Genomic DNA, 24606 nt, shown 5'->3' with positions numbered 1-24606 from the left:
CATGGTTTTCTTCCTTACTTTGCGATACTCTTTGGCAGATAATATTAACTTCAATCTGGATGTCCCGATTTGACTGAATTTTATTCTGGATTGCTATTTGATATTGTCACGAAGTAGAGAGGATTTGTTAACAACTTTCTACAGATTAAGATTTCCATAGCAGAATGATGTTCACAGTTCATATCATGCAATTATATAGCGAGCTGTATATGTTAGCAGACCTTACAATTAGTTAGGTACAAATAGCACATCAACAAGCATGTATAAATAAAAGTTACCACTGGATAGTAATAATAAAGGTCACACATACACATACTGACATACAAGTAGCCAACAACAATAATTTCGCTAGGATAACTGCAGATGTCTAATGAAACAATCAGGGTTCAGAACGGATACAGAAGACATCTAACTGGTTTTATTTTCAGATAACAACCCAACCCTCTATGCAGTTGAAGAGGATAGACCAACTAGACATTCAGGGATTAATCTTTGCTACCCATCCAGCGATCACATGCTCCCTCTTGGCTTTGGTCTTCACAAAAGACTCCCGAGTGAAAAGTAGCTGAACAATTTAAAAGCCAGATTAATGACTTGCGTAACATATAATCTTGATTCTATGACGATACATTTTCAACATAAGACATCACCACAACACAATGATGATGACTGCGGTAAAAGAATCTTGAAAGTTGATTACAAGCTTATAAGTCTAAGTTACACATTCAAGGAGGAATATCATATTCAAAAGCAAAAGGCTGAGACAGGTGATACAGAATTCTCTCTTCTCAGCACTGGCAAGAGTTCTTTAAACAGAGAATAGATGGATTTTTTAAGGCTGATGGAATAGCAATTGTAATATTTTCTATAGGTATTTCTTTTTTCAGATATATAAAGATCCCAGAATATAGAGATGAAAACGTTCCTCATAATGGAAGTCACCATCTCATTAATAACTAATATTTCTGGACCTCTGGGGGATAATTTCGTGGTTGCATGAGCTCAAAATAAAAGCAACATGTAAGTTGACCCAACTGGAAACAGCCAAATAAACACAATGACAATAAAAGAGAAATTTGTAGAGCCATACATAGAGATCTTAATCAAACAAAATTTTCTTGATTTGATGAAAGCAAAAAAGAACAACTTAAAAGAAAAGGATCGATTAAGCCAGTTCTACAAACTTTTATCAAAAGCCAGTGGCAAAATTGTTAAGACATTCAAGAGTAAAATGATCCATATAATATCCAAAAATAAGGATTATCAGAGATGACACAAGAATCGATAGAAAAATTTCACTACAGAACTTTCCAAGACTGAATGTGAATCGAACATTCCTTTCAAGTTTCAACATGCAAACTGAAAAAGAAAGTTTTAAGAAACTACATGTAACATAAGTCAAGGCTAGGAAGTTTTACCTTCATGTAAGAATGAACAAATGTCAGATTCTCTGGGATCTTCCAGCTTTTGAAGTGATCTAGTGCAATCTCAAGATGGAACAGCTTTGGTGCCAGGCTAAGATCGACTCCAGAAATGTTCTCACCATTAATAAATGGTCCCTGCCAATATTAACTTGATCACCATTTGGACAATGTATCTACAAATACGTGCAATTTGCATTTTGCATTGGATGATCATTCCAACAACTTATTGCATATAATAAGGAAATATTCAGGATATAGAAACAACCATCAGCACTTGCAAAATCAAGAGAAATTATGTAACTGTTCCTGTAGTACAAGATCCATATTGCAGAAGTCTAGAATGGCAATTCAATTGGTTGAAAGGATTCAAGCAAGCTCTAATTTATGAAAGAAATAAGGATTATAATGGAGAGTCTCACTATACATACATGATCTTTTAGATGCTCATCCAATGATCTCAACTCATCAAGCAATGCCTGTTCTGACCCATCTTCAGGATCCTTGCTTTTCAAGAACTTGATGAAGGACGAATATATCTTTGAACCCCTGGTATGCACATATTTACAGTAAAATGAACCGTTAATAAGCCTATAAACATGTAGCAGCATGGCTAGCTGCTAGACAACATTTTATTTCCTAAGTTTTGTTTATGTTTTTCCATAGATTCAACTTCAAGAACATGATGTAAATACTGTACTTCTTTTAAACTAATCCAGCAGACAAGAAGAAAAATGTTTTCTAAGTGCATTCAATTCGTACAAAGAGGAAGTAACAGACAGCCTGACAAAGTAAAATTCGTCCACACATCAATTGGCGCTTTCAAATCTTCAGTAATATCTATTGAATTTGAAATTTAAATCAGCATTGCAAGTAGATGAGCTGAGTGAAAGAGATGGGTGGGCGGTAAACAGCAGATATAGCTAATAACATCTTATGAACTATTTAGACCACTAAGGGAGGTCGACCACCTGTGCAAACTTCAGTCCCAGTAATTACAAGGCCTTGCAGAGCATAACATTCCATCAAATTCAGCAAAAGAACTCAGTAATCAGAACATATTGAATTATTCAAAATCTATCCGATTGTACAACTAGATACTGAACATTCTTGACCAACACTGCCTAAAGAGACAAAAGAAATAAGAAAGAAATGATAATAAATAAGGAGAGAAGCCTACACTGATGAGTACTCCGGAGGAGTTACAAGAGACGGTTTCAGATATTTCTCCTCAATCATCTGTGTGATCACGTCGGAATCGGGAACCCATTGCCCGTCTCCCCATTTGAACACAGGCACCTTACCCTCAGGGTTAATCTTGAGAAACCTAATCCACCGAGAACCCCAGATTAATCACAAGCAATCTCCATAAGATAACGAAGAAGTCAGAGCTCACCAATCGGGCTTGTTGCTGAGATCGATCAACTTCAACTCGTAGGGTATCTTCTTCTCCTCCAGCGTGAGAAGAACTCTTTGACAAAACGGACCTGACCAGATCAAATGCAGAAAAGTAATCGATCAGAAGTCAACCGGTTGAGTAAGGGAGAAGGAAGAATGGGAGACGAAGAAGAATACAATCGCCTAAGGCTTCGTGAGCTCCAACGGCGGACTTGACGCAGACCTCGACGGGAGCAACGGTGGCCATTGGAGATTGGAGATGGTTCGAGAATATGGAAGATTTAGTTAGCAATTGGTTGCGATGGAACTATGGAAGGGAGGGAGGGAGACATGGAGAATGGCTCCTTTTATAGTAGACGAGGACGGGGTGAGTTATTTGATTCGTTTGTCGTCTAGAAGCTTCGGATAGTAGATCGTCTGCAGGCACGGCAGTGGGAATGTGATAGTGTCGAAGGCCTTGATTGGGTGGAAGTAATTCGTCAACCAATCAGAGGATGCCAAACGCTCCAAAACGTTTCGACTCTTCCTGTTTTTGCGGGATTGCTGTAGGAACGGGTGATACCTGGTGGGATTTGGATTTCGTCCGGTCGGACTGAGCACGGGTGGCTGTCGTATGTGATCTAGTTCCGATTAGGCTGACCTCGTGGGGGTCGGTCAGGAAACCGAGCTCGTATCTGGTGGTGGTTTGCTAGCTAGTTGCGGGGTGAGATGATATCATCAGTGACGGACTATATTACTATTTTATTAAATTCGCTTTTCTACGCCAGGCTTGGACCTAGACACACAATGTAATAGTTAGAAGCCCAATCCCGGCCCATATGCATTAAATGGTATATATATATATATATCTTATATATAAATATGCCCATATTCTTCACACCAAATGACCCTATGTACCAAAGTAACGTACCCAAATACATTAACCCTCGTATTCATAGCATTACTCGAATATGCCATGGATCTGAAAAATAATTGGTAAGTAGATGAAGCCACGTTGCCCCGCCGCTACGGAGGGTTTTAAGCTCATCAGTTATATACCTATTCTTCATCTCACTTCTTCTTCTTCTTCTTCTTCTTCTTCTTCCCATCTCCTTTCGCTGTATCAGTCCATTCTCTCAGAAGACCAGAAATGGAATTTTCTCTTCGCCAAGCTCCTACCTACCCAAACCCCTTCTTCTCTCGCCCCCTCCTTGTTTCCAAGCCCCTCTCCCTTAAACCCTTCTCCCGCAAACCACCGCTCCCTCTCCGCGCCTCCCATAACTCCCCCAAACCGTCCCCTAAAACCCTAACCCCTCTCTCCTCCCTCTTCAAGCCCTTCGCCGTCGCCGCCACCGCCGCCGTCGCCATCCTCCTCGCTGGCCGCTTCCCTAATCCCTCCCTCGCTTCCGCAGCCGCCGCATTTCCTTCCTCCCCGACCATTACCACGAACACCGCCGTGGATTCCGAAACCCTAGCCGACGACGAGAAGGAGCGCCTCCTCGAGGAGCACCTCGCCTCCAACCCCGATGACGTCAAGTCGCTCCGTGCCCTAATGGAGGCCAAGGTCCAGGCCAAGAAGCTCCCCGAGGCAATCGAAATCGTGGACCGCCTCATCGCCCTCGAGCCAGACGAAAAGGACCTCCCCCTCCTCAAAGCCCACCTCCAGAGCTATAACGGTGATGCCGAGCTGGCGAAGCAAGCCTTTGAGGAGATATTGCAGAAGGATCCATTTCTCGTCGAGGCCTATCATGGCCTCGTGATGGCCGCGTCACACTCGGAGGACGACGGGGAATTAGATGCCATTCTTATGAAGGTCCAGGATGCAATGGAACTGTGCAAGAAGGCGAAAAAAAAGGAGGAATTGCGGGATTTCAAGCTTTTAGTGGCGCAAATTATGGTTGTGGAGGGGAAGTATGAGGACTCTCTTAGGATTTATAAGGAGTTGGTGAAGGAGGAGCCGAGGGATTTCCGGCCGCATCTCTGCCAGGGTATCATATATACTTTATTGCGGAAGAAGGATGAGGCAGAAAAGCATTTCCAGAAGTACAGGAGACTTGTTCCGAAGGGGCATCCTTATGCACAGTATTTTGATGATAATATGATGGCGATGAAAGTTTTCGGACAGATGGAGGAGAATAAAAGAAAAGGATCTTTGAAGAACTGAGGAATTATGGCCCAAGGTAGTAAATGTAGGAGCTCAGTTATATTTGGAGATTCAATTTTTATGTTCAAAGTGTTATTAGCTATCCTATTAGCTAGAGTTATTTTGGTCAGTAGTGTCTTCTTTTTTCAAGTTCACCTCAAGCATAATGGGATCTTCTCATTATCACCACTTGATTGCATAATCATAGTTCCAATTATTCAGATGAGTTGCCTTGTGCGAAGTCCTCTTGATAAAGCTTTTCTCTTATTAAGAAGTTCATGTCAGAATCAGATATTCCATATGGTATAAGTTTCAATTAAGTTCGAAAGTGGCAATGGTGGAGATATGAATGTTGATCCATGAATTGAAATATGTGAATGTCATTCTAGTTGTCATCGTCTAATTTTCGAACAGCAATCAATATATCTCTGAGAAATGATGATGCATGGCGAGTTTTAGCCTATTAGGCATTATGAATTCTGGTTTGTTCTCATAAATTTATTTTGGATAATCTGTTTCGGTAAAAAATATCCTGTACAAGCACGTATGGCTTTAGGAAATGCCTAGTGGAGCACTTGATGCTAATTCTGCATAGTGTCCCAGGTTCACTAATAATTTTGAACCCTCCAAGTTTTTACCTATAAATGTTTTGGTCTGTCCCATTATGAGTATGTATGAGTGCTTAGGTAGTAATGTAGAGAATTGGCTGGCTGAACTACTCTTTAAAGAACTAGTTTAGACCTAGGAGAGAGTGCAATTCGGGCAGCATATGTAGTCATCAAAAGTGGGGAAATTATTCATGCATAGAGGTCATTATAATTCACTCCACTTGTAACTCCTAGGAGTCCTTTTACTTTTCGCCCTTTTCACTCGGAGCTCATGAACTCCTGTCACATAAGAGTCCAACTAACTTCTTTTCATAACTTCATCAGCAATTCATAATTCAAGGTGTTCGTTCCTTGTATATTGAGTTTACTTACTCCTTTAATAATGAATTCATATTTAGTTTCATGTAGAAACAGCTTGCATTTTTATCTGGACCATGTTGTCATCTGTTCAATATTTTTATAACCTTAAAATCAGGCTCTTGGAATGATGGTTCCGCTCTTTCATTGTAAGCAAGGATGTAAGTTGGTTTTGAACTTGCCTCCATGACTCCACTATTATCTCTTTTACTTGTACCTCTCTCTCTTGTATAGTCTGTGTCTGGCATAGCTTTCATATTACTTGTCGCAAACATCGTTTTTAAGATTCACTTATATCATATGAACTGTGTATTTTCTTTACCACCTGCTTTTCTTTTCTTTTTTGCATGTATGCAAGTGGGATAATGATAGTGCTGATTATATGTTTGTCAGAAAAAAAATGTGCTTCATAGAATCTTCTTGAGAAGAAGATAGATTTCTATTGTATTTTGGTAACAAATTGTTTCTTACTCCATTCTTATGGAGTAATGCTCTACTGTTAGGGTACTTCATATTTTTTGAGTGACTGTCAAATGCATTTTGGTCAATTGGGCAAGTTTCGACACTGATTATGATTTGAACAGTAAAATTAGTTTGTTCAGCAGAAGGGTTGAGAAATGCGCACAGGATTAGGAGAAACCTAGATACCCACATATGGACAAGGTAGAGATATATATAATTCATCTTCCATTCTTATGCCAACACATATCAAGCAAGCATCCCTTGTTTATCACATTACCGATCCATTTGCTAGACTTTCCTGTTGATTATGGTCAATGTTCAGTGCTTGTATTGTACTGTGAGGTCCCCAGGCATCAACGTCCGTCCACCGAGTTGCCGAATCAGATTGCAGAATTCTGTCTATGTTGTTGCTTGGATTCACTTAGCATTTCCTCTATTTAGAATGTTCAAAGAGAAAAGACAAGGTCACTTGGTGGTTGATATTGCTTGTGGTAGCAGGTATAAACCACTGAATGGTTCTGCATATCGTTTTAACCATTCGTAATTGTTGGATGCCTTTCTTGTGATGTAATATGCAAATGCTGAGTTTGATCCTTCCCAACTTTGTTATCAGCACACATAATTGATGTAAGATTTGCATTACATGTACTCTGATTCTTCTGCGAATCATGCAAGCACTTTCTATATCATACATCTAAACAGCAGGATCCAGCGTCAGATTCGTCAGTAAGAACTTTTCTTATGGGCATGACATCAGATATAACAATAAAGTCATCCTACTGCTGTCCTCTCTACTGGCTCAGGTACGCATCTCTAATTTTCTATTAACTTTTATCCAACCTAAAGGTTTAAATTCTGTTCTATTCCAAGCGAAGTGAGAAGGTATCAATAATAATTAGTGAGCCCATTCCATGGGCTGGCCCAGGGTAACAAAAAGCCGAGACCGACGCTTCGATGGAGATGTGATGGCATCTAACTTGTCGACTTCGATGTAGGCCGAGTCTTCTAGCATAAAAAGGTTTCTGTGTTCCTCTTCGAGGGGACACCGTACCGCGTCTTGGGGTTTTATTTATTTATTTCTATCGTTTGAATAAGGCGTGCTGATGTGGTGGGCCATGCCTTCTTCCTTCGATTGTGGTGATCTAATCACAATTATAAAATCGCAATTTGTTTTCACTAGGAAGATTGAAAAGCTGCGTGAATTCTGTTTGAAATCAAACTCGCAATCGTACAAACAATTGAAGGGAATAGTACAGATTAGATTGCTTCCTATTCCAACCTTTTTGACTTTTAAGTGCCTTCACTGCTCACACATTTTGGGAGGAGGCCAGAGCTCACAGTGATCTTAACCTCGGTGCTCACTGCGCCGTGTGATAAGTTGATAATTGTATAACTATGCTCATTTTAAATATAAATATTATTTAAACAACACTAAATTAAAAAGAATTATTCTATTATTATTTTTTTTTTTAAAAAAAAGAAAGTGGTAAAAAAGTTATCGGAATGAGGTCCTAAATGTAAAAAGTATGGGATGATAGGGTTAGATTGATGTTGGCCCGCAGAGGCGCACCAAATATCTTTGTATGACAAGGGAGAATTGGCTTAGTTGATAGTCATCTTCTTGGAGTGTATCGTGTAATTAGTAATTAACAATATTCCGATGGACTAAAGTGCCCCCGCTATATTAGCCCCGCCCGAGACGCGTGTGTGAGAAGACGCCAAGCGCACACTGCTCGCGTTTTTAAATTTCAAACCAATCGACTGGGCAGTAACATAAAGGCAGGGGGGGGGGGAGAGAGAGAGAGAGGTAGATGCCAGATACATTCTGATGAGGCGATCAGACGAGCTGTAGTGCGAGAGATGCTAGAGAAATATGATAGCAAATCTCCAGTTTCCCTCCTTTTCTCCCTCTGTCTCTGTCTCTGTCTCTCTCTCTCTCCTCGACGCCGTCATTTGTTTCTCTCTACTTTATCAATGAATCGACTTCTGTAGAGCTCCCACGAGCTTGATTTTTAGGGCTTCCGGCGCCGCTTCGCTCTGGTAGGTCGTGTTCTTGAGTTGGACAGTAGAATTTGGGTACTTGGAAGCGGAAGTGATGTACCAGAGAAGCAGATCTAAAAGCAGGGAGAAGCCGGCGATGGCCGATCGTAATATTCGGAGGAATCCTACTGACGGTGAAGGTGTTGTGATTCTTTCCTTTTGCTTTCGTTTTTTGGATCTCTTTAGAAGCTGCGGGTACAGGATTTTCGCGGATTTTCGGGTTATATCAAGCTATTTGAGAAATTAAGTCTGGATTTTTGTGCTGTTTGGTCAGGAATTTTGCTGATTTCTTTTTGGGAAAGAAAGATTAGATTTTTTTTTTCTCGGGGTTTTTCCCAGTGGACTATATTCTAATGGGAAAACGTGGAAGATTTCCCTAAGTTTCCCTCGTCCCTGGATATTAAATAAATACTAATCGGTATTAAATTAGATACTCTGACTACTTGCCCAGATTTACTATCTTGATTGAGGTTGAAAACTAAATATTTGTTGCTGTTGAGTTTAAGGCATTGTGTTGCATTATTCATTCCCAAATTCTTTCTTTTCTCTGTAAAGGGCGTAGTCCAATGCGTGAAAATTGTCTCTTATCTTGTTGTTGATCTGTTATACAATCTCCAAATCTATGGTCAACAAGTTTTGACCGGACTAACTTTATAGTTTTAGTAGTAGCCTACTAATTTCCCCTTATAGAACTGGAGGTGCTTTGTGAGCTTCCATCTCATGGAAATAAAATATTTTCTTTCAGGGAGTGCTCATTTTAGGAGAAGAACAAGTGCCTCAGATGTGCCGTCTAATTCTTCTCGTCACACTAATCCTTCTCGTCACACTAGCTCTTCAGTAGAAGGAAATACAGTAAGTAAATCATAATCTCTTGAGGCTTATCCTAATTTGCTGTGCAATCTATGTTTTATATAGATTCATCCGGTGCTTACTGTCAGTTTCTTTCATCCCCTGCCCTGCTGATTCTAGCACAAGAGATAATTGCCACATCACTTTTGCTTTCACTGGATGCTGTTGAACACAATTGGTTCGCTAATTTTGTTCTTATATGTATCTATGATCCCAGTTTTCCCTTGAGTTCAGTCGAAGCATATCTAAAAAAGCCAGCGGGCTACCTATGAAAATGTTGATAGATGAAGAAGTGTCCAAAGAGGTGGAGATTAGACACCCCTCACCAAGTTTAGTTGCGAGACTCATGGGTCTTGATACCCTGCCTCCTCCTCCTCCTAGAGTCCATAAACAACAGAGTAATGTGGGGAATCACTTGCGATCAGCATCATCAATGGGGTTTCAAGATAAGTATGTTTTCTCTGAAGATCATTCACATAAGAGAAGCGCGGATGAGCACCTGGAATTCAAAGATGTTTTTGAAGTCATGGAAGCACCTGACCTAACGAAGCACAAAAGCCAAAAAGTTAGAAAAGGGAAGCTTAGCTTGAAAAATAGCAAATGTGACATGGACTTCATAAGGCAGAAATTTATAGATGCAAAGCGTCTCTCTGCTGATGAAGCTTTTCAGAACTCTAATGAGCTCAATGATGCACTTGAGATACTAGATATGAATAAGGATCTTTTCCTGGAGTTTTTACAAGAACCTAATTCTTTGTTGTCTAGGCACCTTCAAGATCTGAATGGTTCTCCACCCTCACCTCATGGAAGGCACATTAGAAGATCAAGATCTTCTCGAGACAGAAAATGTGATCGTACTGAAATCTGCTTGAAATCAGAAAGGCGTTCCTTAAACTGTGATGCTGTGTCAAAAGACTTCAGAAAATCCTCTACAAAACCTGCAGCTAGCCTCATCAGTCACTCTGTTAAAGAACACTCTGGCTCTCTTCCACATAGGTCGGTTAGGTCACACAATGAGGGTGAGACTGCATCTTGCATGCATCCCACTAAGATCGTCGTTTTAAAACCAAGCCTTGAGAAAATGGCAGGTGCTATCCCATTAGGCCAAGAAATGGCTCATATTCACTACAGAAGGACCGCTGAATCTCCAGAATCTCAAAATCAGGGCATATTGCGAGAAGGAAATGTGCAACCAAAGTTGTCTGACAGTCTGGAAACTTTGAGACCTAAGATAAAGGGTTCAAGAGAACTTGCAAGAGAGATTACGCAACAAATGAGACAGACTATTAATTGTGGTACTAGAAAGGTGCTCAATGTGAATATCGCGAATGAAGGATCATGCACCTCATCATACGTGGTTTCGCGTAGTAATCCTGAGGCACTACAGGGGTCTTCTGACCTATGCGATGACTGGAGCAACATATTCAGTCCCTCATCAATGCATTCAACTGGATCATCAGTGAGCAAGGAAGCTAGAGAACGTCTCTGTGAAAGATGGAAGATGACTAATCGATTTCGGGAAGAGGGCCTTGTTCTTAAAGGCTCTAGTACATTAGGTGAAATGCTTGCACTATCGGATATGGAGTCACCAAAGGCTGCTCCGCGTCCAAGGATCTATCAGAAAGCTTCAAATGAAAAGTCACCTAGAGATCAGTTGCTAAGGGCATGTGTCCCTCTAGGTATTAGCAGTAAGGATGGTTGGAAGGATGGGAGCTCGAGTAATTTACCAAGGTCCAAGTCTGTTCCAGCTCCATCTACCATCCGTGGAAGTCCAAGATCAAGGAGAAAGCGAAGTGTTCAAAGTAATGACTTTTCCATGCTTAAAGACGTACTAAACATGGAAACCCATGATTCTATAGATGAACGATTTAGTAGGCGAGGAAGGTCAGTTATCAGAAGTCCGATGTGTTACAGCGACAAGGATCATTTGGCTAAATCATTTGGAGAGGAAAATATGCTGCCTGAACGAGAGATTCATGTTAATTCTGAAGAATTGAAAGACAGTGTTCTAGTGACTGATCTTGCTGAACTGAGACCTATACATGCTGCAATTCCTGGTGATGCTGTTACTGCAAGAAATCACATTATTGATAGTTCCGTCGTTCTGGAGTGCCAAGATGCAAAACAGACTTCCCTAACTCAAAAGCAGATGGCATCAGCTATACTAGTGAAGGACGAAGATATTGTAGTCCATAATCAGGATGATATGGCAATAGAGGTGCGTCCAGTTAATGTCTATGAGTAGTTCTTCTTAACTGCATCTGTGTAATATATAATCCTAGCCTATTGTGCTTCACAATATTATGAGCTTAATGACATATTTTCTATTTTAGATTAAACTAATTGTAGAATGTCAATACTTTTCTCAGTTTCCAAGGCCAAGTCAATCTTATAACCTCATAGTCATTGAACCTCTTATAAAACTAACCTATGCACTTTTAGGAAGAGCAAATTGACAATCCTCAAGCTGAAACTATTCCATCCCCAAGCTGTGGAATGGATTCTGTGTCTCCTGTTAGCTCAAAAGAGGGTGAACGTCCAAGTCCAGTCTCTGTTCTGGAGCCTCCATCGGAAGAGGAAAATTCTAGCTCAGGATGCTTCGAGGGTATCAGCGCAGATCTTCAAGGCAAGTGGACCTACCCATGTGCTTATTCTTTAATTCATATTATGATCTTGGCTGGGTATAGTAATTCCAGTTTGATTGGTTTATTGTAGAGCTCCGAATGCAACTTCGGCTCCTCAAGCAGGAGTCAACAGATACTTGTGCAGAGGAAACAGAACTTTTCATATTGAGCGATGAGGATAATGAAGATGTTCATTCTCTTCTGCCAATGGGTGAGATACTTCCGGCTTTCAGAGACGAGGAGGACAGAGATTTTTCCTATCTGTTGGATATGCTTATAGATTTGGGTGTTCCTGGTGCCAACCAGGATGTTCTATTTGATGCATGCTACTCACAAGAGTGCCCAGTGTCCCCAGAAGTTTTTGATAAGCTCGAAAAGAAGTACTGCAAGCTGTTCCTTTGGTCGAGATCTGACAGGAAATTGCTATTTGATCTCATAAATTCTACTTTGGCGGATTTCATGGCATCTTGCATGGATCTGCAGCCATGTATGATGCCCAAGAGGTGGCAACCCAAATGGCAACGAGAGGATTTTCTTGAAGAGGTATGGCAAATGGTGGTCAAACGAAGGAGAGAACTACGCTGCAGTCTGGAGGGAGTCCTGGAGGTGAAGTGGTCAGATTTGAGATGCGGCATTGATACAATTGGGATAGAGATTGAGAAAATTTTACATGATGACCTCCTGGAGGAACTTGTCCTGGACCTCATATTTCGCTAGGATCTGCTAAATCTCTGGTTAGAAGTGAAGAGACTAGTAAGCATTACTGACCTTATTAGCACTGTAAGTCTGTAAAGCAAATATCCCTTTAACTGTGATCATCCATTCTCATATATTTCTTCAGTTCGAACTTTGAAGGTTGTCAGTAGCTCCCTGACATCTGATTAAGCGAACCATTAAGCTGCTTCTCTACATCATCAGCTAAAAATGGTAATTAGCCAGGTATTATAACTTGCAACTAATTGTTGAGCTATTTTTCAGATCGTTAAAAGTTCCCTGCTGTCATTTGTACCTTAACCTGATTGCAGTGCTGTCAAAATTTTTGATGTGGTGCATTTAAAGTCTAACAGTTTTATCAGTACAAGGTAACGATAGACCACAGTACATGACTTTCAGATAGTTCTGGCCTACAAACGTATATGTTTGGAACTAATTCTTTTGGTGAGATTTAAAAAGAATTTTTTCATTGCTAATAACATATTAGAATTGCTATCTAATCTTGTTTTGGGATGAAATAGGGATTAGTCTGGAAAATTAATTCGAGTAGGAAATAAAATCAAAATCTTCAAAAATGATTCCATTCAAATGGATTAAGTTTCATCAATTTGAGGTTTCCAAATAGAGTGGGTGGAAATTTCCAAAAACCATTTGCTATTCTGTATCTTTCTTCCATATTAGATCAGATACGGAAATCATCCTCGGAATTCATACGTCCGAAATGGCACCACCCCTCTCTCCCTCTTGCAATCATAGAATAAGAGGTGAGAGAGAACTACTAGAGCTCCTAATTACGAGTAAGAAGACGGCAGGGTTTGGTGGGTTCTCTCACGAGTTCTGGAGCTCTGCTGGCTTTTGCAATCACACTGATGCTTTGCTGCTCTTTGGACTCTGCGGCGCAGCCGTTTGGGAGAAGAGGAGATGCGCCGCTTGGGAGAAGAGGAGGGAGTGAGGAGTCTACTCGACGTGTCTGATCATCCACGGCTCATGCACGGAGAGGAATTTTAATTTCCTACGTTGCCAAAGGGACTTAATCCTCCCTCCAAGCCTTCAAACGAGGTGCTGCCATCGCCGCCACGGCCGCCATTTGATATCAGATTTCCTATGCTTTTAAATGGACCTTTTCCTCCGCTAGATATTATGATTTGAGCTCTCAAGGTTGGGTTTGACCGTTTCAAGTTCTTGGCTATGATAATAATCTAATCCCGTCGTATGAAAATTTAAGTTTGGTCGCGAGAGATAAACTTCTGCACTGCTAGTATTAGATGCAATGTTATATCTGGTTGATTTTACGACATATCGTGTGTCATCTTAGTGTTTCCATAATTCATTCAACAAGAGCACTTTTTTCTCCATTTCTGGTCATGATATGCTTTACGCCTTGACGATATCCACGATGCCATCGGAGTAGAAGGAAAAAAAAGAAGAAATAAAAATGAATAGAAATCCGAGCAACTTCTTGAAACAAATCATATCCTGGTTCAGATTCTCATACACAACATGCAGCTAATTGGCTTGCTAAATTCTCTAAAAGCAAAAGATAGGCATCATTCCAAAGGTAACATCATTTCACTCTTTGCAGGATAGACATCATTGAACTCTTGTTGCTGTAGCGTTCTCTTACCAACTACAAAACTCTGGCAGATTTATTAGTACTTCTGCTTATTCCAAAGGCCACAGCATTCTAACTGCCTTGATCACCTGAACAACAAAGTGAAGTGGTTTGAAGTCAAGTACCTAATCTTAGGTCAGAAGACCTAGAACATATATCAATATATGTAGCTGTCTCATATTATTAAATGAAGTTTAACGATGTGATGCTATGTGAATTGAAAGAAGGTAGGATTAACCTTTAAAAAGCCGAACTATTCTTCTCAGTGATAGCAGATCATTATTTGAGACCGAAAGAATTACTGATGGTTGCCTTTAACAATTGCTCATTCATTCAAGAGGGTTAGGTTGTTAACAAACACAACAGGAACAACTCCATCCACCGCACCACCATGAACCTCCTCAAACAATTACTGCCTCTATAAAAACACTACCTCCTCTTATCTTCTAACACAACAAGAAATATACCTCTCAACTAGTCTTCCTCAAAATTTTCACTTCTCTTTGAAATGGCTATCATGCACAGAGCAGCAGTCTACCTGATGTTGCTCCTCCTCGTCGCGAAATGCACCACCTCGGCTCGAGTGCTAGACAAGCAGCCTGCTGCACAGCAAACTTCTGACACAGTATCACCAGCAGCCGCTAAGGCGCCCGCAGAGGCAGCGACGCCACCGGTAGCCTCTATGTCGCCGCCTGCAGAGGAAATGACACCACCAGTGGCCTCTATGTCGCCCGCAGAGGCAATGGCGCCACCAGCAGCTACACCTCAACCTTCTGATCCAGCATCAACTGCAAACACCGGAGCAGAGGCGATGACTCCACCAGATGCTACATCGCAGCCTTCTTCATCTCCCATATCCCCATCAGCACCATTGACATTTTTCATGCATGACATCCTTGGCGGCTCTAAACCTTCTGCTTGCATTGTAACCGACCTTGTTGCAACCACAGATGTCATAAACACCAACAATGCCCCCTGTGTCCCCGGCCTTGGTGGCACAACCACCACCGTTGTCCAAAACAATGGCAATTCTGCCAATGGAGGAAGCAATGCTCTCCCTTTAGTCAATGCAGCTGACTTGCCCACAGGAACCACTCCTCAGAATCTTCTCTTTGGGACGACGATGGTCATTGATGATGAACTAACAGAGGGCCACGAGATTGGTTCAAGTGTGATTGGAAGAGCTGAGGGCTTTTATGTGGCGAGCTCGCAGGATGGGGCGAGTCACACCCTTCTGCTCACTGCCATGTTTGAGGGAGGAGAATATGCAGACACACTCAGCTTCTTTGGAGTTCACCACTCTGCGGCGCCGGAGTCACACATTGCTATTATTGGTGGCACAGGGAAGTATGAGAATGCCAAAGGTTATGCTGCCATTGAGACCCTTCATCCAACTGACCAACATATGACTGACGGAGTTGAGACACTTCTCCAATTCTCTGTTTTCCTCTCTTAAGCTGCATGCGAGTCTCCTGGAAGTTGTTTCAGTTGTGTCGTTGTCCATCTGCTTCATGGTTTAAAATTAAGGTGGCATGTATCTACCTGATGTACTTACTAGTCAGTATCAATGCTAAAGCTTAATTACTTTGCTTCTACCCCAGTCAAATTCTTAACCAACTAAATATGCAAACCTGAGTTTCTGCAATAAAGAATGGGGTTAAAAGAGATAGCATGAGCAAGAATTTATATGATCATGAGTTTATCAAATAACAGGAACAAAAGAAATAGGAGCTTAAATAATATATCCACAAAAAGCTATACCATTGAAATCAATCAATATAATGTGTGCTCCCAGATGAACAGAACATGTAGAGAAAGCATATTAAGGAAATAATCATTTCAAGAACAATTTTAATAGACTACTTGGATTCATTTCTCATCTAGAATACGACTCTGAAAGTCGGACACCATTAGGGGTAGCCCTTGCCTCAATGCGATCTTTGGCTCCCAATTTAGCAGTTGTTTGGCCTTGGTGATATCTGGTTTCCTCATGTGTGGGTCATCCGCAGTGTTGGATTTGAACTCAATTGTTGCACTAGGGTCAATAGTCTCTTTCACCACCTGCATGACGATGGAAAGGCTGTTATTCCAAAAGAAACTAAGAAGAGGACAAGAATCTAGTGAGTATTGAAGTGATGATAAAACCTGAGCAAGCTCCAACATGGTGAACTCCCCTGGATTTCCCAAGTTGAAAGGTCCAGTATGCTTGCTTTCCATTAATGCTACTAATCCATCAACCTAGCACGAAATGTAGAAACCCATGGATCATCCGTCATATAGAAGATGAAGCTAACAATATGGACATCTATTCATGGAGGGACAAATACTGTTTAAAGCATCACTTGTGCTTTCAAATATATCATAAAGCTTCCATGGCATTGATTTATTAACGTTGAAGAAAGTCTCTCAAAGATAATAGACGCATGACTAATTTTATGCCTCAAGAAACTGATACTCAAGATAAGAATCTATAGGCCCCAAAGAACACTAAGAATATGAGACTGCAAAAATTGACCATTAGCAGCAGGATGCTGATCCACTACCAGGTCTGACACATATTGAAAACTTCTAGTTTGTTTTCCGTTTCCATAAACAGTCATTGGTTGTTTCCGCAAGGCCTGCAAAGGATTTGCTAAAATTAGATTATCTTATTTTTTTCAGACATTTATGATACTTGAACAATGGAAAACAACAAACATAGAATTCGATGGACAGAAGGAAAAACCTGCGCAACAAAGTTGCTAACAACACGGCCATCATCTAAGCACATCCGCGGCCCATATGTGTTGAATATGCGTGCAATACGTACCTGAAAGAAAATGTACAGTTCAATAATTAACTCTTTATTGGAAAATCCCAGAAAGTTTCATTCCTTATTTATATTAAAAATCTACCTAACAGCAGTTTTCAGGGTCTATGATGAATTCAAGAGCCACTAAGTTGGTCTAGTCAGACCAAATGCATAACAAGTAAGCAAGAGAGTTTGCATATAAGTACTCAAATGAATTACCTCAACACCAGCACCTCGGTGGTAATCCATGGTCAGAGTTTCTGCTGTTCTTTTACCTTCATCATAACAACTCCTAACACCTATCATAAGACAATTAGGAATATCTAGGGAATTGGTTATGAAAAGTAAAAGAACACATTGTAGAGATACAAAATGCATAAGATTTGAAACGTCAAAGGTAAATATCATATACAGGATATATGAACAATAAGTATTAGAACAGTTTTTTTTTAATGAAAATAAACAAAACAATCTATGAAATGTAGCAAACCTATAGGGTTAACATGGCCCCAATACGTCTCCTTCTGAGGATGCTCAAGTGGATCACCATAGACTTCACTAGTACTGGTCAACAAGAACCTGGCTCCAATCCTCTTTGCTAAACCCAACATATTCAATGTTCCCATCACATTTGTCTTGTATGCAATCAGTTAAGGAAGTTTAAGAAACCAAAAGAGCTACGTAAGAGGATTACCTTGAATACCTTAAATATCAAACAGTATGCCCATTCATTTAGGTTCATGATTGATGAACTTCAACTGTAAAGCCACAAAAATAGGTTTGTTACTTTGTTATGTGATATATGAGAACCAAAAGCCACATCTATGCCTATAAAGCAAACAGAAACAATTAGCTAACGGGAAATTCATACTTATACCGAAGCTCACAATTTAGAAACAGAGCAACACTAGATATACTTCAGGCAAATAGATTCTCTAAATTCACCTTCGATTTATAAAATAATAATAAAAATCTTCCTTTTGGAACAAATACTTATAACTTATTAAGTGATCTCTTATTTCGATAGACATATATACTCCTCAAAGATCTACAGATAGAATTCCAATTTCACTTCGAATAAGCCAAATGTTATTAAAAAAGGATCTAAAAATGGGCAAAAAAGACAGCCTAAGATAGAAATAGCAACCCAGATCCAGCTGCAACTTACTCATAGATTCTATCAAACATTACCTTCGTTAGATGCAAAGAAAACAGAATTCCACCCCCATTACCAGAAATATTGGATAATTCACCTCAATATGAAACAAGATAATGCAAAAAAAGAAGCAGCAGATCGAAAGGATATGATCGTCTTGATCGGATTATACTTGTAATGCACCGGCGACGCAGGGCAAGCCAGGTGATAGATCTGATCCACCTCCAACAGAATCGGCTCGACGACATCGTGCCGGATCAGCTCAAACCTAGAGTTCCCGAAGTGGTGCACCAGGTTCTCCTTCCTCCCCGTGAAGAAGTTATCCACCACGATAACGCTATCCCCCCTCCCCAGCAATTTATCCACGAGGTGACTCCCCACGAACCCCGCCCCTCCCGTCACCACGATCCGAAGCCCCGGCTTCTTGAGAACGTTCGGAACCCTCATCCCACCTCCGTCCCCATCGGTAAAGGTCGCCGGCGACGAGATGTGGCTCACGGGGACGACGAGGTGCGGATGCATGTCGTGGTGGGAGGAGAGGCGGGAGAGGGAAGGGTGGAGGAGGAAGAAGGAGGTGGCGATTAGGGCACCGACGAGGACGAAGAGGATGCGCTGCTCGCGGAAGAGGTAGGAGAGGATGGATCGAGGAAACGAGGAGGGGAAACGGTGGGCGGCGGTGTGCTGCTTCGCGGGCTTGGTGGAATAGGTCGGCGAGTGGGCGGTCGCCATCTGGTACTGGTTCGAGCTGGTCTGCTTGTGGAGCTGCTTCATGGCGGGATCGCTCGGTGTCCCGCAGGGTTATCAGATGCTACGCTCCATCGGAGGAGAAGGCATTGAGGAAGGGAGGAGGAGGACGAGGTATTGTAGTATCGTAGACGTGCCAACGGTAGTGGATCTTCTGCGTCTTAAGATGCAGGAGATGGTTGCTTTCAAGGACACGTGGGAGCTAGCTAGGACTGACTAGTGGAATTCGTGGCAGTCTAGGTTGGAGAGGAATTCGGGTGTACGGTTGATGGTGATTGGGCTTTCGAGGTTGTTGGAAGAATAAGTGTGCGGAGATGATCCAACCTCTCTTTACTTTGCCTTCTAGGACACTCAACTGATGTACTACTGGATAGTACCAACCATCTTTACCAGAGAGCTAGATATGTACCTTCCATTAAAGAAATATTGGTTCAACTCTGAATTTAAATAATTATTATAAAAAAAATTATTTAGTAGATTAATAATTAGCTTAAAATATGTCTTAATAATATTTAATTTAAAATAATTATTTAATAATACATATGACTTAAAGTCTAGACTAAACAGCTTATTATATTGATTAAAATTTAATTAGACTTAAATATCTTTCTTTGTATCTAAAAAATATTTGCTCTTTATCCAACAACTGTTAATAAATAGATATTATATGTTACTTATAGATTATAAGTTTATAAACCAATTGTGAATGGTCAACCGCAAGTAAAATTTAATCGAGTAACCCTATTTATTTGACAAAAAACTGACTCGAGCCATGCAGATATTTTTTAAGAAATTAGACTAAATAAATTTCAATAAAATGTTTGTATCTCTTGTCTTAATGAAGAAAGTAAAATAAAAAATAAAAAATAGAATGTAAGCGATTCAAACTATCATAAATTTATTGAATCCAGACCCTAAGTTATAACAATCGGCCTATGACTTTATTATTTAATAAGTGAATATCTTTTTTTTATTTAAGTAATATATTTTTATTTTGTAAACATTTCAACTGACCGCATAGCGCAGTGGATTAGCGCGTCTGACTTCGGATCAGAAGGTCGTGGGTTCGACTCCCACTGTGGTCGTTTGAGTGTTATCTTCTAATAAATACAATTACTTTTTTTTTTTCCTTTCAAACCCAAAGAAGGTCCGAAAGGAATAATTAGATAAAGCCCAATAACTCTTTATGCATAAGGCCCAATCTGGCCCATCTTAAAATTAGGGTTTTCGAAACCGGCTTTAAAGACCACCACATCTCCTCCATCTCTGCCTCTATCGCTTCTTCCCTCTCTCTCGCAGCCGACCTCTGTCATCTCCTCTTCTTCTGCAGATGGGTAAATAATCCTCCCTCGTTCTTCTCACTTCTTTCCGACTCTTCCTCGTTTTTATGTCGATCTCTGATTCCTTTGATGGCAGCGAGGATTAAGGTCCACGAGCTCCGCGGGAAGAACAAGGCAGAGCTCCTCGCTCAGCTGAAGGAGCTCAAGGGGGAGCTTTCCCTGCTCCGCGTCGCTAAAGTCACCGGTGGCGCCCCTAACAAGCTCTCCAAGATGTGAATCCTCGGATTCCCTTTTACTCCGGTTTTGTTCTTGATCTCGTTGGTTGTGATGTTCTTTTTTCCTCTAATGCAGCAAGGTGGTGAGGCTTTCGATCGCGAGGGTCTTGACTGTTATATCGCAGAAGCAGAAGGCAGCGTTGAGGGAGGCGTACAAGAACAAGAAGTTCCAGCCGCTTGATCTGAGGCCCAAGAAGACTCGTGCCATCCGCCGCCGCCTTACCAAGCACCAGGTCTTTTCTCTTGCCCATCTAAGTCCGATTCTTGTTGGTAGATTTAGGATCAGGATGTTCAAAAGGTTTTATTTTGATGACTGATTCATCGTTCATGGTATTCTGTTCTTACTTTGATGAAATCCTTTTTATTGTGTTACTAATATTTTGAATTTTTTATTTTGATCCTGATTGCTAGAATGATCTCTTCTTTTCTTTTCTTTTCTTTTTCTTTTTTTCCCTTCTTGTTGCAAAATGTTTGACATGCCAGTCTTGTAGTAGCTAAATTGTTTTGTTCCTTTTCTCGAAGTGGTCAATTCATGTGGAGTAGTAATATGTGCCTTGAGCTATGATGGTATATTGGTGTGAGTGACTCTGTGTTTCTGAACAACTTCGACTCCAGATGTTAGTTACCGAGAGACAAGTTATTGATGTATTATATCATCAGCAATGTTAGTCTTTTGGTTAATATTTATTTTATTCATAGTTCACGACTTCTAAAAGTAAAAGATTTTACTTACATGAAGGATGCAAGGGAAAGTGAGAACTAAACATAAACCTAAGAGGATGGGTTGGTGGGATAGAATGATAAGCAGTGCAGTGCACCTAGATAATTTTTTTTTAGCTTCCTGATAACAGCCTTAGAAGTTGACCGTCACACTACATGTCTGGTTATTATTGGGAACTTATATTTTGCTGGATTTCCTTGAAACAAACTAGATAAATTATTTATATATGGCCGGAGAATTTTATTTCAAATGATCTTTATTAACAACTCTGTTATTTGTTAGCAATCTTAGAATATACTTATGGTAACTCATTATAGAGTTAGTTAGCAAGTTACTTGGATGAGTGATCTCAGTTTCTGAGGGAGGATATTGGATTCAGCGGTGATACATTTCCCAAAGAATGTCACCTTTGTTTTTGCTTTATTTGATCATTCCTATTCAAGGAAATTGTAAAGCACGATGTTGTACTAGTGCATCTGATATCCTTTTTTTTTTTAAATGTTACTGTAGATCATCATGAAATCTGATACTATGATTTAGGATAAACATATTTTTTTCGTCAAGGGAGTTTCTTGGTTGTTTTGATGCTACTAGGCTAGAGTTAAATTTGCTTCCAAAAATTTGGATTTGAACTAGGCACGATATTGTCACATATCTTCCAGAGAGCTTGATAGATCCTAGGAGGAACTGGGGAATCACCTCGCTGAGGTGTCTTTGATCCTTTTAGTGTGCTACTGCTATGATATTTCAGATTCTTCATCATAAAAAAAAACTAATAGATCCTAAATTTGTACTTTTGATGATTTTTATATCCATAATCATATTATTAGCAATGGTGTTATGCCTAATATTGTAATGACTGGCAAATACTGAAGTCTTGTGGTGTTGTAGATTAAAGACTTAGATGTGGAAAAAAGAAAGGGGGAGCCGTTTGTTTGTCTTTGCAATCTGCATTAAGTTGAAACTCCTTTCTTATCAGATTAATGAGGGGAACCACTTGTAGAGTTTTTATGGATGTGCACTGTGCTGTTCTTAGTTTGAATAGCATACACTTGGGGAGATGTTATTCTTAACCTAGTTTGAATTAATCCGTTTGTAATTCCATAGCACATGCTTATTCTTGAAAATCATAGTTATACAGCTTTCCTCTGGCACATTGTTGGTAGCCATGTTTATTCTTAAGACCTAGATTTCAGTGGATATTTCTTTCTTTGACTGTCAAGCTGATGATTTTATGATCTTTTCTTTGGTTGGTTGACGGTTCTCTCATACCTCATTATTTTATCCTTCTCATCATGCAGGAATCATTGAAGACAGAACGAGAAAAGAAAAGAGAGAAGTACTTCCCGATGAGGAAGTATGCTATTAAAGCATAGGAGCCTTGTGCGCAACTAGTGCTTTAATTCCTTATTTTTGATGTTTTGCTTATTTATCAGTACCAACGCACTCAGCGCAGTTGCATAATTCTCTAGTCCTCAATACTTTGTTGCATTAGGATTTCGAGACAGTTTTTTTATTCAGCTTCTCTTATCAACGGTTTTGGCTGCACCTTTATTGTATTTCTCTCCAGGCATGCGTTAAGTATTTGGAAACCATGGTATCATAGATTGTTCTGTTGATTGTTAGGAACAGGTGGAAGCCTATTCTGTGGAGATTGAAAATTCAAAGAGTAATGTTTTGCTATGTGGCTAATGTGATATTGCTAAGTTAGATTAAAGAAGCTTATGTTGCATGACCGAGGTTTTATAATACAAAGGGTAATATTTTGCTATGATGTGGAGATTGAAGATGCTAAGCCCCGCTCACTTGAGAAGTAACAAATTTTTATTTTAGAATATAACCACTTATTTCAGAATAATAGGTAACACCATATTTTATATCTGATCTAATTATTAATTTACTATTCATTTTATTTTTTTAAAATATCTTATTATAATTTATTACTCATGTTTTCTTTTAAACATCTTGTTAATGTAATGTTTTGCTCGTCTCTACTCTTATCATATTTTTTTATTTTATACTAAATAAATAAAATTTATTTTAAACAGCATAAAATATAAATAATTTGATATTTCATAAACTTAAGCACGTTTTAAAAGTTATTATTATTAAATATTATTTTCATTTTATATACTTAAATAAAAATATAAATGTTATAAAATTCTTAATAATGTAGTATTTAATTGATATTAATTTTTTTATAAATTATCTTATTATTAAAAAAAAATTATGTACTAATAGCATCAAAAATATAATGTTAATTAAATTTTATCATATTAAATACTAAATCATAGATGAATTGTATATTAACCTAATTGATTTTTTTAATAATAAAGTAAGAAATTTTGGAAAAATATATATAATATCATTATAATCTCATGTTTTAAGCTAAAATAAAAAATATGAAAGTGTAAATAGTTTAATATAATTAATAATTCTATTTTGGAATGATCATTAAAAATATATGTTCCATGTAAAATAAAATATTATTATTTTGACTGCAAAATATGGTAATATTTTAAAATATTTTATAACATATAATAATATTATAAATATTTTATAATAATAAAATATTATTTTCGACTATAATATATGTAGGATTAAATGTAAAAAATGATAAATATTAATACATATTCTACAAAATTAAAAAATAGTCAAATTGCAATGCGTTGTAAGTTATTACAATTCATTAATTTATCTGCATATACGATGATTTTGATTTTTAGAGTCAATTAAGATATAATATAGAGTTAGGTGGGATTTTAAATTTAAATTTGTATTGATCTAATTGAAATATTGCTCAGTTGTGATGTATGTCTCTATTGGCAGTTGTCTATGTATGCTAAGCGATCTGATTACCCAAGTTCGGTATCTGTCGAACTACATTCATATTGTCATATTGATGGATGAGTTCAGAAATATTGACTCGAAACGTAATTGGATCCTAATATTTTCTATCTATACGAACAAATTGTGATCCGGAACGAATCAAATGGGTGATAAGAACAACCAAATTATGAAAGACTCATCTAATCTTACCAACAAGTATTATCATTAAGTCGAAGCACATACAAGGAAGGGTTCGGAGATCATTTTCACGTCCACGTCGGTACAAAACACGAAGTCAGTACTTTGTCTTTTGTATATGATATTAAATTATCCACCTTTTTTAATTAAAAAAAAGACTATCCACTTGCCGCCCCTGGGTGGAGTATTTTATATTAATGATTTATATAGCGTTTTTTTTTTAATATAATGCTTTAATTATTATTTTGCTTTGTTTGAGAAATATATTATTTTCTTCGTTATTAGTTATTTATTACTCGTGAAAAATAATCTAAAGATTTAAATAAAAAAATAAATAAAAATAGTCTGAACTCTGAAGTGCTCTATCGTGCAATTTTTTATATGGTATTAACTTTTTGGATAGCC

The 24606-nt window shown here is 39.0% G+C and overlaps 6 protein-coding genes and 1 non-coding gene across 8 annotated transcripts; 5 read left to right on the top strand and 2 right to left on the bottom strand.

The window, feature by feature from the left end:
- Window positions 1-250: 250 nt before the first annotated feature.
- Window positions 251-3121, bottom strand: LOC140765501 (probable glutathione S-transferase DHAR1, cytosolic). The gene is made up of 6 exons (XM_073104624.1): window positions 2997-3121; window positions 2818-2908; window positions 2602-2748; window positions 1853-1970; window positions 1419-1559; window positions 251-565 (listed from the first exon to the last, which is right to left on the bottom strand). Exons 1-6 carry the CDS (start codon window positions 3064-3066, stop codon window positions 479-481), a joined length of 654 nt encoding a protein of 217 aa, XP_072960725.1. The 5' UTR covers window positions 3067-3121; the 3' UTR covers window positions 251-478.
- Window positions 3122-3709: 588 nt separating this feature from the next.
- On the top strand, window positions 3710-7854 carry LOC140764927 (protein SLOW GREEN 1, chloroplastic-like). The gene has a single exon (XM_073103793.1). It carries the CDS (start codon window positions 3949-3951, stop codon window positions 4960-4962), a length of 1014 nt encoding a protein of 337 aa, XP_072959894.1. The 5' UTR covers window positions 3710-3948; the 3' UTR covers window positions 4963-7854.
- Window positions 7855-8153: 299 nt separating this feature from the next.
- Window positions 8154-13759, top strand: LOC140764926 (uncharacterized). 2 transcript variants are annotated; one of them, XM_073103792.1, is made up of 6 exons: window positions 8154-8548; window positions 9154-9260; window positions 9475-11475; window positions 11700-11883; window positions 11973-12634; window positions 12723-13759. In XM_073103792.1, the coding sequence occupies exons 1-5, from the start codon at window positions 8464-8466 to the stop codon at window positions 12596-12598; spliced, it is 3003 nt and encodes a 1000-aa protein (XP_072959893.1). In that variant the 5' UTR covers window positions 8154-8463; the 3' UTR covers window positions 12599-12634; window positions 12723-13759. The 2 variants fall into 2 exon arrangements, with proteins under 2 accessions (XP_072959893.1, XP_072959892.1); XM_073103791.1 differs by having other exon boundaries at window positions 11973-12731.
- Window positions 13760-14447: 688 nt separating this feature from the next.
- Window positions 14448-15802, top strand: LOC140764928 (dirigent protein 9-like). Its single transcript, XM_073103795.1, has one exon. It carries the CDS (start codon window positions 14716-14718, stop codon window positions 15661-15663), a length of 948 nt encoding a protein of 315 aa, XP_072959896.1. The 5' UTR covers window positions 14448-14715; the 3' UTR covers window positions 15664-15802.
- Window positions 15803-15951: 149 nt separating this feature from the next.
- On the bottom strand, window positions 15952-19026 carry LOC140764929 (UDP-glucuronic acid decarboxylase 1-like). The gene is made up of 7 exons (XM_073103796.1): window positions 18290-19026; window positions 17489-17633; window positions 17218-17297; window positions 16933-17016; window positions 16751-16825; window positions 16353-16445; window positions 15952-16268 (listed from the first exon to the last, which is right to left on the bottom strand). Exons 1-7 carry the CDS (start codon window positions 18923-18925, stop codon window positions 16077-16079), a joined length of 1305 nt encoding a protein of 434 aa, XP_072959897.1. The 5' UTR covers window positions 18926-19026; the 3' UTR covers window positions 15952-16076.
- An 883-nt stretch (window positions 19027-19909) lies between these two features.
- TRNAR-UCG (transfer RNA arginine (anticodon UCG)) lies at window positions 19910-19983 on the top strand. The gene has a single exon. It is a non-coding gene; the product is annotated as a tRNA-Arg (tRNA).
- Window positions 19984-20110: 127 nt separating this feature from the next.
- LOC140766175 (large ribosomal subunit protein uL29-like) lies at window positions 20111-22779 on the top strand. The gene is made up of 4 exons (XM_073105635.1): window positions 20111-20232; window positions 20315-20450; window positions 20530-20686; window positions 22476-22779. Exons 1-4 carry the CDS (start codon window positions 20229-20231, stop codon window positions 22548-22550), a joined length of 372 nt encoding a protein of 123 aa, XP_072961736.1. The 5' UTR covers window positions 20111-20228; the 3' UTR covers window positions 22551-22779.
- Window positions 22780-24606: the final 1827 nt, after the last annotated feature.

This window comes from Typha angustifolia, chromosome 8 (genome assembly GCF_048772165.1).
Source record: "Typha angustifolia cultivar Huaian chromosome 8, ASM4877216v1, whole genome shotgun sequence".
In the NCBI taxonomy this organism is placed as follows: Eukaryota; Viridiplantae; Streptophyta; class Magnoliopsida; order Poales; family Typhaceae; genus Typha; species Typha angustifolia.
Note: the sequence above shows the minus strand (reverse complement) of the source record. Positions and strands in the feature narration are given on the sequence as shown.